This window comes from Lynx rufus, unplaced genomic scaffold (assembly GCF_022079265.1).
Source record: "Lynx rufus isolate CCGP_SWC_20201006 ecotype Redwood Valley unplaced genomic scaffold, mLynRuf1.p SCAF_1, whole genome shotgun sequence".
NCBI classification, from domain to species: Eukaryota; Metazoa; Chordata; class Mammalia; order Carnivora; family Felidae; genus Lynx; species Lynx rufus.
The window spans coordinates 9,113,007-9,129,845 of NW_025814823.1; the positions used below are offsets into that span (position 1 = coordinate 9,113,007).

Below are 16,839 nucleotides of genomic sequence, written 5' to 3' on the forward strand. Positions count from 1 at the left end.
GATTCTGTGTCTCCCTCTCTCTCTGCCCCTCCCCCGTTCATGCTCTGTCTCTCTCTGTCCCAAAAATAAATAAACGTTGAAAAAAAAGAATGGTCAAAAAGTTGGAAAAGTAAAAAACAATCCAAGAACACAAAAAAGCCCACCTAGCCAGTGGCTTCAGGAAAATGACCAGACATCTTAAATCTCACTTTCCTTAGCAATAAAATACAGCTAACACTAGAACCTACCTACCTGACAGGCTTATTCCGAGAGTTTTTTTGGAGGATTAAATCTTTCGAGTAATAAGCTTGGTACAGTTCCTATCACAGCCCTTTATTCCTTTCATCCACAACTATTTATGAAGAACTTACTATACAAAGGGCACCATACTAGGTGCTAGCTATATATCTATTCTCATGGACTCTATCTGTGGTCTACTGGGAAAGACAGACAAATGAATTACAAGGTGTGACAAGTTCTATGGAGGAAACTAATGCGTCCAGAGGCATATACCAAGAAGGCAAGGAAATTCAACTTTAGATAATGGTCAGGAAGTATCTTCTGAGGACAGAAAAAATAAGGCATTAGCCATATACAGAGGGCATAGAAGTATACTGCTAAGTGTTTTTGGCATAGGTACTGAAATGTGCGAAGACTCAAACTAGCTGTGGAAAAGAGCTCGTGATTTGCTTGAGGAACTGAGAAGAACCCGGTGTAACTGAAGCCTCACAAGTCAAATGACAGAAAATCAGAGGGACAGGCAGGAGCCAGATGAGGACTCTGAAGGGCCTCGGGACTGTTATATTATTCTACGTGAATTTATTCTTTAATGGAAAGCTGCGTAAGTTTTCGGTTTTTCAGAGGCAAAGAGAATGCAATTTATGTCTTATAAACATCACTCAAACCATTTTTGGAAAATGTAGTATAGGGTGACGCGAATGGAAGGAGAAGAATTAGCTCCAAGACTAATGCAGGAGAGTCCAGGGGAGAAAGACGGTGCTTGCACCGGAGTGGTAGTATGGAGATAAAGAGCAGTTGACAGATTCCAGAAATATTTGGCCATGGACTGGATGGGGGGTGGGGGTGGGGGGCGAGGAATCAAAGATGACTCCTAACTTAAGCAACTGCTGGGCTGATGGTGGCATGGGAAGTGACATAGTTAAGTATTTAATTAATTGTAGCTATTCTCAATTACTATTAGAATAAAAGAGAGAGAGAACTGGTGAGTGTATGGCCAAAATGGGAGTGTGGGGGTGGGGAGAGGAGTTTGGTCAAGGTATGAGGGAATAGCAACATCAAACAAAATTTCCCACTGAAAACAATGATAAAAGTGAGATAAAATTAAAAAAACAAAGAAACTCAGCTATTTGAAGGCACAGAGGGAGCAACCAAGACATCCAGGACATTGGGAGCCAAAAGCCCACAGAGAAGAGAAACACCTCGCTATCGCCACTCTTTCCCCTTTGGGTATTTGCCAACTACCAATACACAGCATAAAAGCCAAACACAAAGCACATCCTGGTGTTTGCATCAGTCTCACTGGACTGAGAAGACAAAACTGGAATTCTGTACTACCGAGGTAAGCAGGAATTGAGGGTCTCAGATAAAAAGGAATCTCAAAGAATGAGCCCAACATTTGGTTCCATTTTTGCCCTCCAGAAATGTGCTGAATCATAAACATGGACTGAAATGCAGGAAAAACCAGCAGAAAGATGTTGCAAAGAGACTAAAAGGCTAAGCAGGGCTTTCATCAGCAGGTGACCCTTGAACAACACGGGGATTTAGGAGTGCCAATCCCTCTGCAGTCACAAATCCACATATACCTTTTGACACCCCAAAACTTAACAGCCTACTGTTCACCAGAAGCCTTACCAATAAGATAAACAGTCAATTATTGCACATATTTATTTTGTAAGTTATTGGTATTATATATATATTCTTATAATCAAGTATGCTAGAGACAAGAAAATGTTATTACGAAAATCACAAAGAAAATACATTGACAGTATTGTAAAAAAAAAAAGTCCGCATATATGTGGACCTGTGCAGCTCAAACCTGTGTTGTTCAAGGGTTAATTGTACTTACAATTGCCAAGGCTTACCAAAAAGAAACATCTTGGTAAATACTCCAAACTTTCAAGTGAGAGCACAGAAGGGCTACAAACTAGGAGTGAATTTCCTGACAGCCCAGAATTCAGCCTCATGTCATATCGATCACTGATGAATTAAAGTGACCAATGTTTTTCTAACTGCCTGCCAGAGAATATTAAAACCTACCTGTAAAAAGATAACATCATTCAAACCCTCTATAATTTTTCATCATAATGTTAATAAAACATTACCAAGTATCCTAGGAAAAAGGATCAAATGATCAAAAACCAGACAACAGAAACAGGTTCACAGGTAATCTAGGTATTAGAGTCATCGGACAGGAATAGTACACCAATGATGAATGTGCTCAAGAAAATTTATGTACACACTGTGAGAACTTGTAAATTTTAGGCCTGAACATACAGAAACTGAAACTGAGAGTTTAATAATTGGGTATAAGTGAACAGTGCACAGAGAAGATACGGTAAGTGAACTTGAAATCAGTAAAAAAATATCCAAAATGATAGAGTAGGGTAGGGGTGAGTGGTCAGAAACTATGAAATGACCTAACATGCATGTAACCGTAGTCACAGAAGGAAAGGAGAGAACTGAACAGAAACAATATTTAAAGAATACCAGCTAGGGGCGCCTGGGTGGCGCAGTCGGTTAAGCGTCCGACTTCAGCCAGGTCAGATCTCGCGGTCCGTGAGTTCGAGCCCCGCGTCAGGCTCTGGGCTGATGGCTCGGAGCCTGGAGCCTGTTTCCGATTCTGTGTCTCCCTCTCTCTCTGCCCCTCCCCCGTTCATGCTCTGTCTCTCTCTGTCCCAAAAATAAATAAAAACGTTGAAAAAAAAAAAAAATTTTAAAGAATACCAGCTAAGAAAATCCCCAAAGTGACAAAAGATAACAAGCCACAGGTCGAGATGCTCCACAAGCTCTACACAGAATAATTACAATAAAAGTCATATATAAGCACACAATAGTAAAATTGCCGGAAACCAAAGACAAAGATAAAATCTTAAACACTGTCAAAGAAAAACACACTGACTTCAAAGAAGCAACAGTAAAACCAAAAGCTGACTTAACAGAAACAGTGGGAGCCAGAAATTATATAAGTTGAAAGTGCAGAAAGACCCTTTAAAAATGAAGGCAAAACAAATGCACTTTTAAGGCATATGAAGGCAGAGAATTTATTACCAGAAGATCTGCACTGAAAGTAATACTACAGGGAACTCCTTATAACAAAGGAAAATGACCCAGAGGTCAATGCAGTAAAACAGTAAGAAATGAAAACTTTCCAAAAAGGGTAAACGTGATGATAAAGTGATGAGTAACGGCTATTTTAATAAAAACAGCAACACTATTATTACTAATTACTACTACCATTACTAGTATCTCAACAGCAACAATAATGTCATCTTTGGGGGTTTACAATAAAGCAAAGCATGGAATACAGAAATGGGATTCAAATATTGTAAGGCCTTTCCATTTTCCTGGAAGCAGTAAGGAAATAACTTATGATAGACTCAAATAAGTCAAAGATGTATATTGTAATCTTAAGGTTGCCAGTAAGGAGATAATAAAAGAATTTATAACAAAAAAGCTAAGAGGGGAAACATGGGGGGGGGAGGGGAATGTTTAATCAAAAAGAAAGCAAGAAATGAGGAAAGATGTTATAAAAGATAGTACAAGTAGAAAACAAATAAAAATGGTCAATTTAAACCTCCAAATTGTGCTAAAGCAGTTACATTAAATGTGAAACAACACAGATTATCAAGTTTAAGGAAAAAAAAAAAAACAACTATATGGTATGTGAAGAGATTCGTCTTATCTCTAAGGACAAAGAAGCGTTTTTGTTTTTTTTTTTTTGAAAAGTCCTCTTTTTTTAAACAATTTTTTTTTAATGTTTATTTTTGACAGAGAGAAAGAGAGAGAGAGAGAGAGAGAGACAGAGCATGAGTGGGGGAGGGGCAGGCAGAGAGAGGCAGACACAGAATCCGAAGCAGGCTCCAGGCTCTGAGCTGTCATCACAGAGCCCGACGTGGGGCTCGAACTCACAAACCGTGAGATCATGACCTGGGCCAAAGTCGGACGCTCAACCGACTGAACCATACAGGCGCCCCCAAAGAAGCGTTTTAAAAAAAGATGGAAACAGAAACCAAAAGTATACTACATCCAATACATACATACATACACACATACATAAGCAAGCAAGCTTTAAGGCAAAGATTATTACTAGAGATAATGACAATAAACAGATCAATCCAGGGGTGCCCAGGTGGCTCAGTTAAGCGTCCAACTCTTGATTTCCACTCAGGTCATGATCTCACAGCTGGTGAAATAACCCACGGATCAAATAAGAAACCACAATGGATATTTTAAAATATTTGGATTGAGTGATAAATAAAAACCTATCAGACTTGTGAGACCCAGCTAAAGTTGCTTTTATAGGGAAATTCCATGACTTAAATACATACATTAAAAAAAGAAGACTGGGGCGCCTGGGTGGCTCAGTCGGTTAAGCGTCCGACTTCGACTCAGGTCACGATCTTGCGGTCCGTGAGTTCAAGCCCCGCGTCGGGCTCTGGGCTGCTGGCTCGGAGCCTGGAGCCTGCTTCCGATTCTGTGTCTCCCTCTCTCTCTGCCCCTCCCCCGTTCATGCTCTGTCTCTCTCTGTCCCAAAAATAAATAAACGTTAAAAAAAAAAATTAAAAAAAGAAGACTGACAGTTAATGATTGGAGTATCCATCTCAAGAAACTGGAAAAAGAAGAGCAAATTAAATTTTTTTAAAAAAGCTAGAAGGAGGGGCGCCTGGGTGGCTCAGTCGGTATAAGCGTCCGACTTCAGCTCAGGTCACCATCTCGCGGTCCGTGAGTTCAAGCCCCGCGTCGGGCTCTGGGCTGATGGCTCAGAGCCTGGAGCCTGCTTCCGATTCTGTGTCTCCCTCTCTCTGCCCCTCCCCGTTCATGCTCTGTCTCTCTGTCCCAAAAATAAATAAACGTTAAGGGGCGCCTGGGTGGCGTAGTCGGTTAAGCGTCCGACTTCAGCCAGGTCACGATCTCGCGGTCCGGGAGTTCGAGCCCCGCGTCGGGCTCTGGGCTGATGGCTCAGAGCCTGGAGCCTGTTTCCGATTCTGTGTCTCCCTCTCTCTCTGCCCCTCCCCCATTCATGCTCTGTCTCTCTCTGTCCCCAAAAAAATAAATAAAACGTTGAAAAAAAATAAAATAAAATAAACGTTAAAAAAAATTATAAATAAATAAATAAATAAATAAATAAATAAATAAAAATAAAAAGCTAGAAGGAAAGAAATAAAGGTAAAAGCAGGGACCAATTAGAAAATAATGTTTTAAATCTGAAAATTGGCTCTTTAAAAACTGATGGAGATAAAGAGGAAGCACAAATCACCAGTAAGCAGATTTAAAACGCAGGTATCATTACAGATATTATGAACATCAAATAAATAGACAGACAGATAGATAGATAAAAAAGATAGCGTGTAAAATTGTAAGCCAAATCGGAAAATTTTGATAAAATGGACAAATCCCTTGAAAAGCAAAACATGTCAAAATTGACAAAGTAACAGAAAATGTGAATAGTCCTTCATGTATGTATGTAAGAAAGAGTCAACAATCCCCATAAGAAAACTCCAGATGGCTTCACCAGTGAATTCTTCCAAACATTTTTGGATGAAATAAAATCAATCCTCACAAACTCTACCAAAGAATAAAAAAACATTTCCCAGCTCATTTTATGAAGTCATCATAAGCTTGACAACTAAACCTTTACTAGTCAACCTCTTTCATGAACAAAAATGCAAACATTGTAAATGAAATATAATCTAGCATACAAACAGGGTAACGCATAAACAAAAGTTAAAGTTATTGAGTATTCCAAGGATGCTTTAAACTTATAAATATGTATCCCTCTTCCCCCCCCAAACTTTAACACATATCTAACACACAGCAACTACATTCCTAAGAGTTTTATCCTAAGCAAATAACCAGGGGCGCGTAGGTGGCTCAGTCCATTAAGCGTCGACTTCAGCTCAGGTCATGATCTCACAGCTCGTGGGTTGGAGCCCTAACAGCTCGGAGCCTGGAGCCTGCTTCAGATTCTGTGTCTCCCTCTCTCTCTGCCCCTCCCCCACTTGTGCTCGTGTTCTCTCTTTCTCAAAAACAAACATTTTTAAAAACTAAATAAAATAATCAGACGAGGTACAGAGATATGTTTTAAAATATGCATTAGATCATTGTTTATAATAGCTTTTAAATGCCCATAGGTATGAAATTAGCTAAACAATTTATGTACATCAGAATCAGTTCAAAATTATAATATGGTTCTACACTTATTTGTATGGATAGCTCTTTATGACATATGACTAAGTGAAAAAAGCAGCATACAAAAGCAGGAATATTTCTAAGGCAAAAACACTAATTTTATATGAAAGTAAGGAAAATTGAACATGTATCATGAGAACATTTTTTCTAAACATAATGAATTACCATCTTAATTTCAGTTCATAAACAAAAGATTTAACGCCTCAGACAATTTTCATCAGCAGGAAGAACATTTTCTTCTCAGAATCTAGTCATAGAAAATTGCCCACATATATATTTTATATAGACCACAAAAATGCTACTGGATTTGAACCAATCAATAGAAAACCTGCAATACAAAAGTATCTACAGTACAAAGACAAAACCAAAATACTCTGAAAGCACTGAATCCATTAAAAATCTGCATTAGATACATAAAGCAATAATAGTTTCTACATTCAAAGTGGTGAGTTTATAGGAAAAAATTCTACTGTATAATATATATATTCTCAAAGCTCCAACTTGTTGGAGACTCAAAGCTCCAACAAGTTTAAAGAAAACTCCCTTTAATTCTAGCAATTAATAAAAGAATCCACGCTCATTACAATCATTCCAACCCAGAGGTTATACGGTATTTTGCCAAGATCTATAAAACAGGTGTCAGCTCTACCTTACCACGCTATCTCAGACCAACCAGCAGTGAACGCCAGCAGTGAGGTGTTGGTAAGGAATCTAAGGTATTCTGCTTTGGAGAATGTGCTTGAGGGATTTAGCAGGTACAGGAGGGGGAAAGGGCTTAGTTCACTTATCACTGTTACCATCAGACCCAAATTCCTATCCCGGTCTACTTTTTACTGGCTCTATGACCTCCTTACCCTCTCTAAACCTCGACTGTGAGAAAGTAAAAAGCAGCTCTGCTGATAATCACCCTGTGATGTCTGGACAAGACACAGCAAGGCCAAGAGAAGACCAATAGGCAACAAAACTTCTCCCACGGCCACACCAGAGTTCCAAAATGACTAACATCTGCCCCAGCCCCTTTATTTCTCCTGCCTCCTAAACAAAGACAGCTGAGAGATCACTGAGAGATTACTAACCCACCTGCACTTCGCGGCTGAGGGTATACAATCCAGAGCTAGTCTGTACTTCCCCCGACTCCTCATTAGAATCATGCAGCACGACCCAAACCCTACCCCAAACCTCTCCCATTTCCTGTCACTGAGGCTTGGCATGGTTCCTCGGGCAGGCGCCCTTCCTTGCTGCAGCACGTCATTAACCTAATTTGTTTCACTCCAGATGTGGAGTCTTACTCCTGGTGGTCTTACCCTGGTAGGCAGTAGCAGTTTCTTTACCTATAAACCAACTCTATTTACCCAGGGTCACTTAAAGGAAATGTTATCATGTAAAATGATATATAAAATGCCAAGCAGCTGCCTGGTATAGCAAGCACACAGCAAAGACTACCTACTCCTTGCTCTCGGCTCAAAATAAAGCTGTACGTGTAATTTTATTGTTTTAATCATGTACCTTTCGCTATCAAGAATCTACATCTCTGCAAAACACAGTTAAGATCAGAAAATGAGCCCCTCAAGTGAACAGAACTCTAAGCAACCAGAATAGACATGATCAAGTCCATGAAATAAAGATCATGCACTTTGCTATACGGCAACTCCTGAAAATCCTACTTGGACACCATTTGATATTTTTAACATACTTTAATACACTTTGAAAATCTGTCTTGCACATCCATAGCAAGTAAGAATCAGCAACTGTAAATGGTCAGAGAGAGCGAGAGGTAAGCATACTGACCAAAGAAAAATATAACTGCTCAACAAGGCAGGGGACAAAAAAACTATAAATATCAAACACAGTAACTCAAAAAGCTCAGAAATCTGCAGTCATCTTATGCAATGGTTCTAAATTCTTTTGACTGAACATCCCAGCTCTAAAATACTTGCGCATATACCTCCAATATATGTATCTTCATTTACAAATCATATTTTATGTGCATTATAAAACAAATACCAAAACAAATTAAAAGATTAAAATATTGTTTTCAATTTTAACTATTAACCATGTTAAATATTAATTTGTTTTAATCTTGCAATCACTAAAAATGCTATTACTATTAACATTTTAAGTGACAGCACTGTTAACATGCCTTTTTAAAAGTCTTGCTTTCCTGGGGCCTGGGTGGCTCAGTCAGTTAAGCGACTTTGGCTCAGATCCCCACATCGGGCTCAGTGCTGAGAGTCTGGAGCCTACTTTGCATTCTGTGTCTCCCTCTCTCTCTGCCCCTCCCCCACTCACACTCTGTCTCTCTGTCTCATAAATAAGCATTAAAAAAATTTTTTTTTGAAATCTTGCCTTCTCAATTTGTAAAGTTCAATGTATTTTGACGATTTAAGAACTGTTATAAGTCAGGGGCGCCTTGGTTAAGAGTCTGGCTCTTGATTTCGGCTCAGATCACGATCTCGGGGCTCATGGGATCAGGCCCTGCATTGGGCTCTGCACTGACAGCATGGAGCTTGCTTGGGATTCTGCCTCCCTCTCTCTCTGCCCGTTCCCCACTTGCTCTCCATATCTCTATGAAAATAAATAAAAACAAACTTTAAAAAAAGCACTGCTATAAATCCTAACTGAAAAACTTAAGTTCACAAAGATGCATAGATCTTTATGGAAAAATAGGTCACTTACTGGTTTACTAAACTGTATCACTTTTCTATCACCAAATATGCACAAGTTGGTTGTTGTTTTAATTTTACGGAGAAAGAGAGCATGTGCGCAGCAAGTGGGGTGTTGGGGGGCGGGGGAGGCGCAGGATGACAGAGGGAGAGAGAAAATCCCAAGCAGGCCCCACGCGCAGAGCCCCACACAGGGCTTGATCCCAGGACCCTGGGGTCATGACCTGAACCGAAATCAAGAGCTGAACACTCAACTGACTGAGCCACCCAGGCACCCCCGCACAAGTTTCTATTAAAAGTCAGTTACTGGGGCGCCTGGGTGGCGCAGTCGGTTAAGCGTCCGACTTCAGCCAGGTCACGATCTCGCGGTCCGTGAGTTCGAGCCCCGCGTCGGGCTCTGGGCTGATGGCTCGGAGCCTGGAACCTGTTTCCGATTCTGTGTCTCCCTCTCTCTCTGCCCCTCCCCCGTTCATGCTCTGTCTCTCTCTGTCCCAAAAATAAATAAAAGTTGAAAAAAAAAAATTTAAAAAAAAAAAATAAAAAAAAAAAAAAAAAAAAAAAAAAAGTCAGTTACTGGGGGCACCTGGGTGGCTTAGGGGGTTAAGCATCCAGCTCCTGGTTTTGGTTCAGGTCATGATGTCACTAAGGGGCACTAAGGAATCTACTCCTGAAATCATTGTTGCACTATATGCTAACTAATTTGGATGTAAATTTTAAAAAATAAAAAATTAAAATTAAAACAAACCAAAAAAAAGGTCACGATGTCACTATTCGTGAGTTTGAGCCTGACATCAGGATCTGTGCTGACAGCATGGAGTCTGCTTGAGATTCTCTCTGTCCCTCTCTCTGCCCCTCCCCTGCTCACTTTCTCTCTCAAAACAAACTCAAAAAAGTAAAAAAGAAAAAGAAAAACTTAAAGTCAGTTACCAGATGTCAATGTTATGAACATTTTCTTTTTCCTGACGTCAGATATTTTTGCAAGCTGAGTAAAATGTGCTGCTTTTTAGGTTCTAACAAATGGGTCCAAAGTCCACCGAAATTCTCTGTAAGATTTTTCAACAGACTGGAAATGTCTAAACATGTTTTCAAAATGCTCTCTCCATAACATTAGTTTCTTCTGAAAAGCAGATACTTTCTCACTTAATGATTAAAATGTCAATTTTGCCTTGTAGAGACAACTTACTGTTTGTTTTCTCAAAAATATCTGCTAGGTAGCATAATACTGATAGCTTCTTATCACCGTGGAAAAAAATCAGCATCTATAATAAAATGTGTAATTCAGGTTTAAGTTCTACAACTCCTTTTTTTTTTTTTTTTTGCAACCCTTTTAAATACTCGGACAGTGAGCCTCTGCTCCCCATGTCAATTCAAAGTCATAGTCTTTTAAAAGGCATTTTTTAAAGTAACTATGTAATATACCACAGAAACACCACAAAACTTCTGAGGAAACTCATGCTGTTGGCTTCTACATTACACAACTCCCCTAAGTTCCCGCAGCAAACCACACTCATTGTAACCATCTGAATGTGAGCCTAGAAAAGCCTCAGAGACAATCCACATATTAATACAAAACCTCAATGCCTCCCCCTTTTTGGAGCATAAAATTAACCAATACAAATTCTAATATTATTATTCTCACATCTCAACTGACTTGCCTCATGTCACTTTGTAAATTACTGACACAGCGAAGGGGCATAAAGCTTCACAATCTATATTAGGTGTTCAGGGTGTGAAATTGTAGCTTATAGAATAATGATACGTTACACAGAGAAGCACTCAACAAGGAACGCTCATTGAACCCAATCGATATTATTCAAATGATGACTCTAGATCACCAAAAATAAGTTAAATTATGTGTAGTGTATTATGCTTAAGTAAACAGGACAGTAATCCAACTCGTTAGATTGAACTATTTCCAAAAGAGCCTTCATGTACTCAGAAAATTGACTGATTTAGAATGACTTATTCCCCAGTGTTTCCAGTTACCATATATTCTACAATCACTTTCAATTTCTTCTCCCAGAATGAGTGGAATTCTTAAAGAATATATTTAAGAAGCATACATTTCGCTCTCCTAAAATACTTTCACTGTTCCTTATTATGAAAACTAGAGCCATTATTAGGCAACCACTAATTTAAAATTATTTCAAGCCTTAATATTAAAAATACATTTTTCATATTCAAAGTAGTAAGAGAAGACGACATCCTACACTTCATATTTAACAGCATAATTAGCAGTGGTATGGAACAATATTTACTTTTTCTATAAGTAACAAAGGAAATAATGCTCCATGAGTCAAGAAAATTCACTCATTTGTTCTTAAATATCTATTCTGTTTTAAAAATCAGAAATAAGACATATCTATATAATTGTCATCGTAGAAGAAGACTCTCAAACGCACTGACAGAAGAGGATTCACACTTGAGGGCTAGAAATGAACTAAAAGCCATTTTCACAGGAGAGAAACATGAGCCGGAGGATGCAGAGCTAGAAAGGAAAAGGCATTCAAAGCGGAGGTAAATTGTCTTTTGTTTTCTTAACAGTAAGTGTCTCATCCCGAACACCGAATGCAAGACATATTCAAGGCAAACAATTTTAGAAGAACATTCCACTGGAGATACATTCTTCAAGCTGTTCCTCAGGTCACATACTTCTATATATAAACGTACTTATTTATCCACCCTTTAGCTTCATAAAACCTCTCCACTTATACTTGAAAGGAGACTTCCAGCAAGAGAAAGAAAAATTAAAAGGAGCTGTAGGTAAGGAGAACATGTGAGGTACTACATCCTCTTTTTTCGAAGTCAAAAATGTTCTGTTCCCTGGGCCTTTTTCTAGCATGACATCTTCCCCTGGTAGACTCTGCGTCGGTCATTTTACTTCAACTTGGAAAAGTGACAGAAGTTCACTTTGAAAGGAAATTCATTTTGGTAATTTCCTGTCCACCAGAGGGCTCCCACATTTCTCCACAAATGGAAGAGATACGTTACAATAAAAATGGTCCTTAAGCACTGAAAAAACTCAAATTATCATGATCTTATTTAACCTCAGACTAAAAATTGTTTTATCTGTTACAATTTCTACATGAACAGCTTAAAAAGATAGAGCTTTTCTCCAAGAGTTTCATCACCGAAAAATGTTTCAAATACCAAAATTGCTTTGCTGTTATCCTCACACGGCCAATTTCTTTAAGTAGGGCTTTCAATTTTATAGATATCATAAAATATAATTTTAGTCCAAAGCTCTAAATAGTAGCTCAAATGTTTTATATAATACTTTCATAAATACAGTAATTTATTTCTTGATAGCTTTCCCAGTCCAGAAAACAAAATCATCACCTTATCTACCCAGCCTTAGGCCTTACTATTAACAGAAAGAGTAAATATTCTCTTTCAGAAAACCTAAACTCATTAACATAATCCATCCTACAATTATTAACAATGAATACTGCCCCATCACGAATTATGATTTGGGCTGGGAAAACAAACATAAAGGAAATGAATCATTTAAACACAATGCATTACAATGATATTCTGTTCAGATATTTTTAGACTTTTTTTCACAAATAAGTTATTACACTAGAATGTTAGTAAATCTTAGTTCAAACCCAATCACTCTTAGCAAAAGAAAAACCAGTATTTTATGTAAATACACTTATTTATAGATCACATTTACAGAATGTTAATTGCTAAAGTACCAACTGTAAATTTTACAAATCCATTCACTAGGGGTGCCACTCCCCCTCCAAAAAAGATGGATTTGCTAAATTCGGATTATAAAAAAAGAGACTCCTTATGGTAAACACAAAAATTTATTGAATGTTTCAAAAGAAATTTGAAATGTGAGTTATATTTATAAAACAAAAAACGATGCTAAAAAATCTATTTTAAAGTCAGTCACAATCGTTGTCATATAAAGACTTTATCAAAAACATCAATTGATTTAGCAATTACTGTAGCTCAAGAACGAATTATCTTTAATGAAAACATGATAGAGGTTATAATTTCACTGCCCCACCTCATCTCCCAACTACGAATTTTCCTTTACAACAGACAAGCATCATTAACCTGTAAAAGCGTAACATTTGTTTCTACACAGCACATACTAGCTGTCACCACTTAGAAACTCGAAAATTTTACTGCACCTAGCAAAAATGTATGTATTCATACGTATCCTGATCAGTTGGGAGTTTATGCTGCAAAAAAAAGGTCAGACTGTGGAAAGCGGTGGGGGTAGCGTAGGATTCGAAGTGGTAAAACTGTTCTGAAAGTAAACGCAAACTATCAGTTATTGATACGAAGGGTTTAACAAATACAAAACATTTTAATCAACAACCTCTAACCAGTATTTGTCATGTTACGTTTCAAAAAGTTGAGAATTCTAGGCACGTATCTAATGAAGGCACTTTTTAAGCAAAAATGCAATGTTAAGGAAGTAACAGCGAATGAAGGTTTAAGAGGTTGTGACATAGGAGGAAAAAAGCCTCAAGACTTCCAACAAGTTGAGCAACTTCAAAACTAGACATGAAAAATACTCAGAACAATCTAATCTGAGGTGTAGATTAGGCACACTCTGAAACAGCATCATCAGGGCATTATATGTTTATTACATAATACTGCTTTGCCCTTGCCTATCACCTTTAATCAAGGGATCTCAAAGCACCACCGAATCAAGGCCTTAAAATACAGTCTAAAACAGAAATAGTTATATTTTATAACTGCACCTATTAATAAAACCTTGCCACTAGTTCCCGTCCCCCTGATCCGAGCATTAGCTTCCGAACCTTCTCTCTCTCTGACTTGGAAACCGTATTCCCCAAATCATTTCAATTTGTAACTGATGCTACGCACATTCCAGCTTGTCTTCAGCACTGGGCCTAAAGAAAGTAGTGGCACTGTTTTAATGACACAAATCTATTTCATTACAATTTCTGTGGCAGAATGAACAGTACTTAGAGTGGACATACCTTGCACTGATATAAAATGGAGGCTTTAGAGAACCAATCTTTGCTGGGGGTGATGAGCCCAAAAAACACTCAACTAACAGGGCAAATAGCACTTTCCAGCTCAGTCCAGAGACCTATCTAGGCAACTTCGAGAGTGGAGTGGAGGAAACCATATCCAGCTACCATTAATGGGGCAGGCAGGAGACCATTCTGGGGTGTGCACACCAGGAGGGAAAGGAAAACTAAAGGGACGATGCACGAGTTTTAAGACTCAGGAAAGAGAGTGTAAGTTGCTGTGTGGCCACACAAGAGACAGAACATTGTGGTTCCTATGCATTAAAATAGCATGTTAAATGGCAAATCAAACGTAAGCAAAATGGCTTTAAACCAAGGTCAAAGATGCCATTTACAGCCATTTAGGTGGGTGGTTTTTTTGAGTCTGTAAATGAGGTTCGATCCTATAGAAACATCTGACATTTTAAAATTTAACCAGCAAAGTTCAATTTTGTTTTTTCACTGGAATACACGAACACTCAAATGTTAATGTTATGTTAACTTCAATTCTTTCATAAACAAGATCATTCCTCTTCCTGTTAATTGCATTATGTTCGTCCCTAAGACTGCGAAGTGTAATTTCAGTTCGCACAAACCCACCCCCTCCCAGCACTGTAAGCCTGCACGGTTACTGTTAGCCAACACACTCACAATATTAACAAACATGAACCTTTAGAAACACAAAGAAAAGCATCAATAAGCAAGAGTACTTTTTGTTTCAAGTTCTCAAAATTCAAGGATCAAGGCTCAATAATTTGTTTTATTAGCTTTGAAAAGTCCAATGATGTAATACGAGTAAATATTTGCTACTGAAAGTCCTGAAAATCCGTAAGAAGCACCAATATGCGGTCAGTCTAGATCTGTAAAAATTCCAAAACATCTTAATATTTCTGTTGCCGTACTTGTTCACCCAGACATACTGAAAAGCTCCCAGCGAATTCTAGTAGACTTTTTCTTGCAGACCTACACGTCCCTGCGCTTGAAAACATCAAGTTTGTATCTACTGCATTAATGATCCCGTCAGTGTCATAGAACAAGATTCCCGTTTTCCTGTCTACCTCTGTATCTAGTAAGGACACCCGTCCTCAGCTCTGCCCACTGTCACTGACGTTTTCAGAAGCTCTAAGATCAAGTGTTCAAAGGCTTCTAACAGACAGGGGGGAGATTTTCTCCACTTCAAGCTACATTGCCACATCTTCCCTACTTCTCCATCGTCTTAAATGATTCAGAAAACACAACCAAATGAGAAAAGCCATATTAAAAGCGGTACTTCCTAAGACGGGGACACCAGAACCTCCAACTTCTCCAAATCTCCCAGCACCGTGGCGTTTCAACAGTCCCCCGCAGACCTTCACCCCACGCCTGCATCCTTTCTGATTAAATAAGATTGGAAACCACAATTAAATCAGTGTCGTAACTTATCCTTCACTTACCATATCCGCCGGGACATTACTGGACATCTTGCCGTTTGATATACACCCAGATGTTTACCGGGGGGGGGGGGGGAAATTACAACAAACAAAAAAGAGCAGAAGTCTTCAAGCTACAGAAATCAACCTTAACGATCTCGATCGGTTCGTGATGTGCTTTCCAAAAAATAAGTTATTTCGGAGTCACAGTGCCGGCCTGGCCGAGGTTCCGAGCGAAGAGGAACAATCCCCAGGAACTGGGTGGCCGGAGCCGGAGGGAACTCCCGGGCGGACAGCAGCAGCCCCCGTCGTCGTCGTCGTCGTCGTCGTCAGCAGCAGCAGCAGCTCCAGGACCGGCCGCGCCAGGTAGACCGAGCCGAGTGACACACGGACATGGAGCGGGGTGGGAGGGGGTTAAATCCGCCTTCCTCCTTTCCCAGCCCGGCAGTGATTCACACTTGCTCCCGAGTCAAGTCCTCATTAAGCAGGAGGAAAATGCCCCGGCGTGGATGTACATAGATAACTATGTGGCTACACATGGACGCGTGAGCAGTGAGTGGCGGCCGCGCAGGAACCGGCGCCGGCGGTCGGCTCGGGGAAACGGCTCAACTCGCGCTGCCGGGGCTGAGAGCCGGGCCGCGGAAACCCGCGCTCAAGGGCATTTAACTAGTTGGGGGCCGAAGAGAAAGCCCGGGGCGGCGAGCGGGGGGAGGGAGGTGGGGGCGCGGGGAGCTCGGGCCGGGCGGGAGACCCCACGGCCCCTCGGGGCTCAGGCCGCGGGCGCCTCCGGGCAGCGGCGGGTCTCGGGGCGCATCGTCTCCGGCTTCTCGGCGCTCCTCTCCTGCCTCCGCCACCCCGCGTCGCCGCCTTCCCCTCCCCTGCGACGCCGACTTCGGCTGGTCCCCGGAAGAGGCCGGGTCCTCCCTCTCCTCAGCCCGGGAATGGTTTCCTCTCGGAGCTTTGTCTCTCCTCCTCCACCTCCTCCACTTTTCAGTCTCAAACGCCGCAGCCGCCTCCTGTCATCGCCTCTCAAGCCAACATGGCGGCGGCGGCGGCAGCCGCCTGAGCGCAAGTCGGGGACACGGGGAGAGCACAGCCCCTCCTCGCAGCCGCCGCCACCGCCCCCGCCTTCCTTTCTTCCCCGCCCCCCCCCCCCCACCGCTCCGCGGACACCCAGTGCGTCACTACGGAGACCACCCTCGAGCATCATGGGAAATGTAGTCTACGCCGGGGGGCGGCGCGGGGGCGGCCTAAGGCGGCCTCTCGGGACTCCGAAGCCACGCCCCTCCTAGCAACAGTTGCTAGGAAAGGAAAGCTCGCTTTAGCTCAGCTGCCCTCTAGGAGTTAGGTGATACCTGC

The 16,839-nt window shown here is 40.7% G+C and overlaps 1 protein-coding gene across 1 annotated transcript in view; it reads right to left on the bottom strand.

Annotated features, from left to right (window-relative positions):
• The window catches only part of UBL3 (ubiquitin like 3), a 66,679-nt gene extending 51,088 nt beyond the window's left edge, over positions 1 to 15,591 (bottom strand). Inside the window, exon 1 of the mRNA XM_047078317.1 lies at positions 15,505 to 15,591. Within this exon, the coding sequence (XP_046934273.1) occupies positions 15,505 to 15,531 (27 nt within the window). The 5' untranslated portion in view covers positions 15,532 to 15,591. The remainder of the gene's footprint in view (positions 1 to 15,504) is intronic.
• Between the last annotated feature and the right edge of the window lie 1,248 nt (positions 15,592 to 16,839).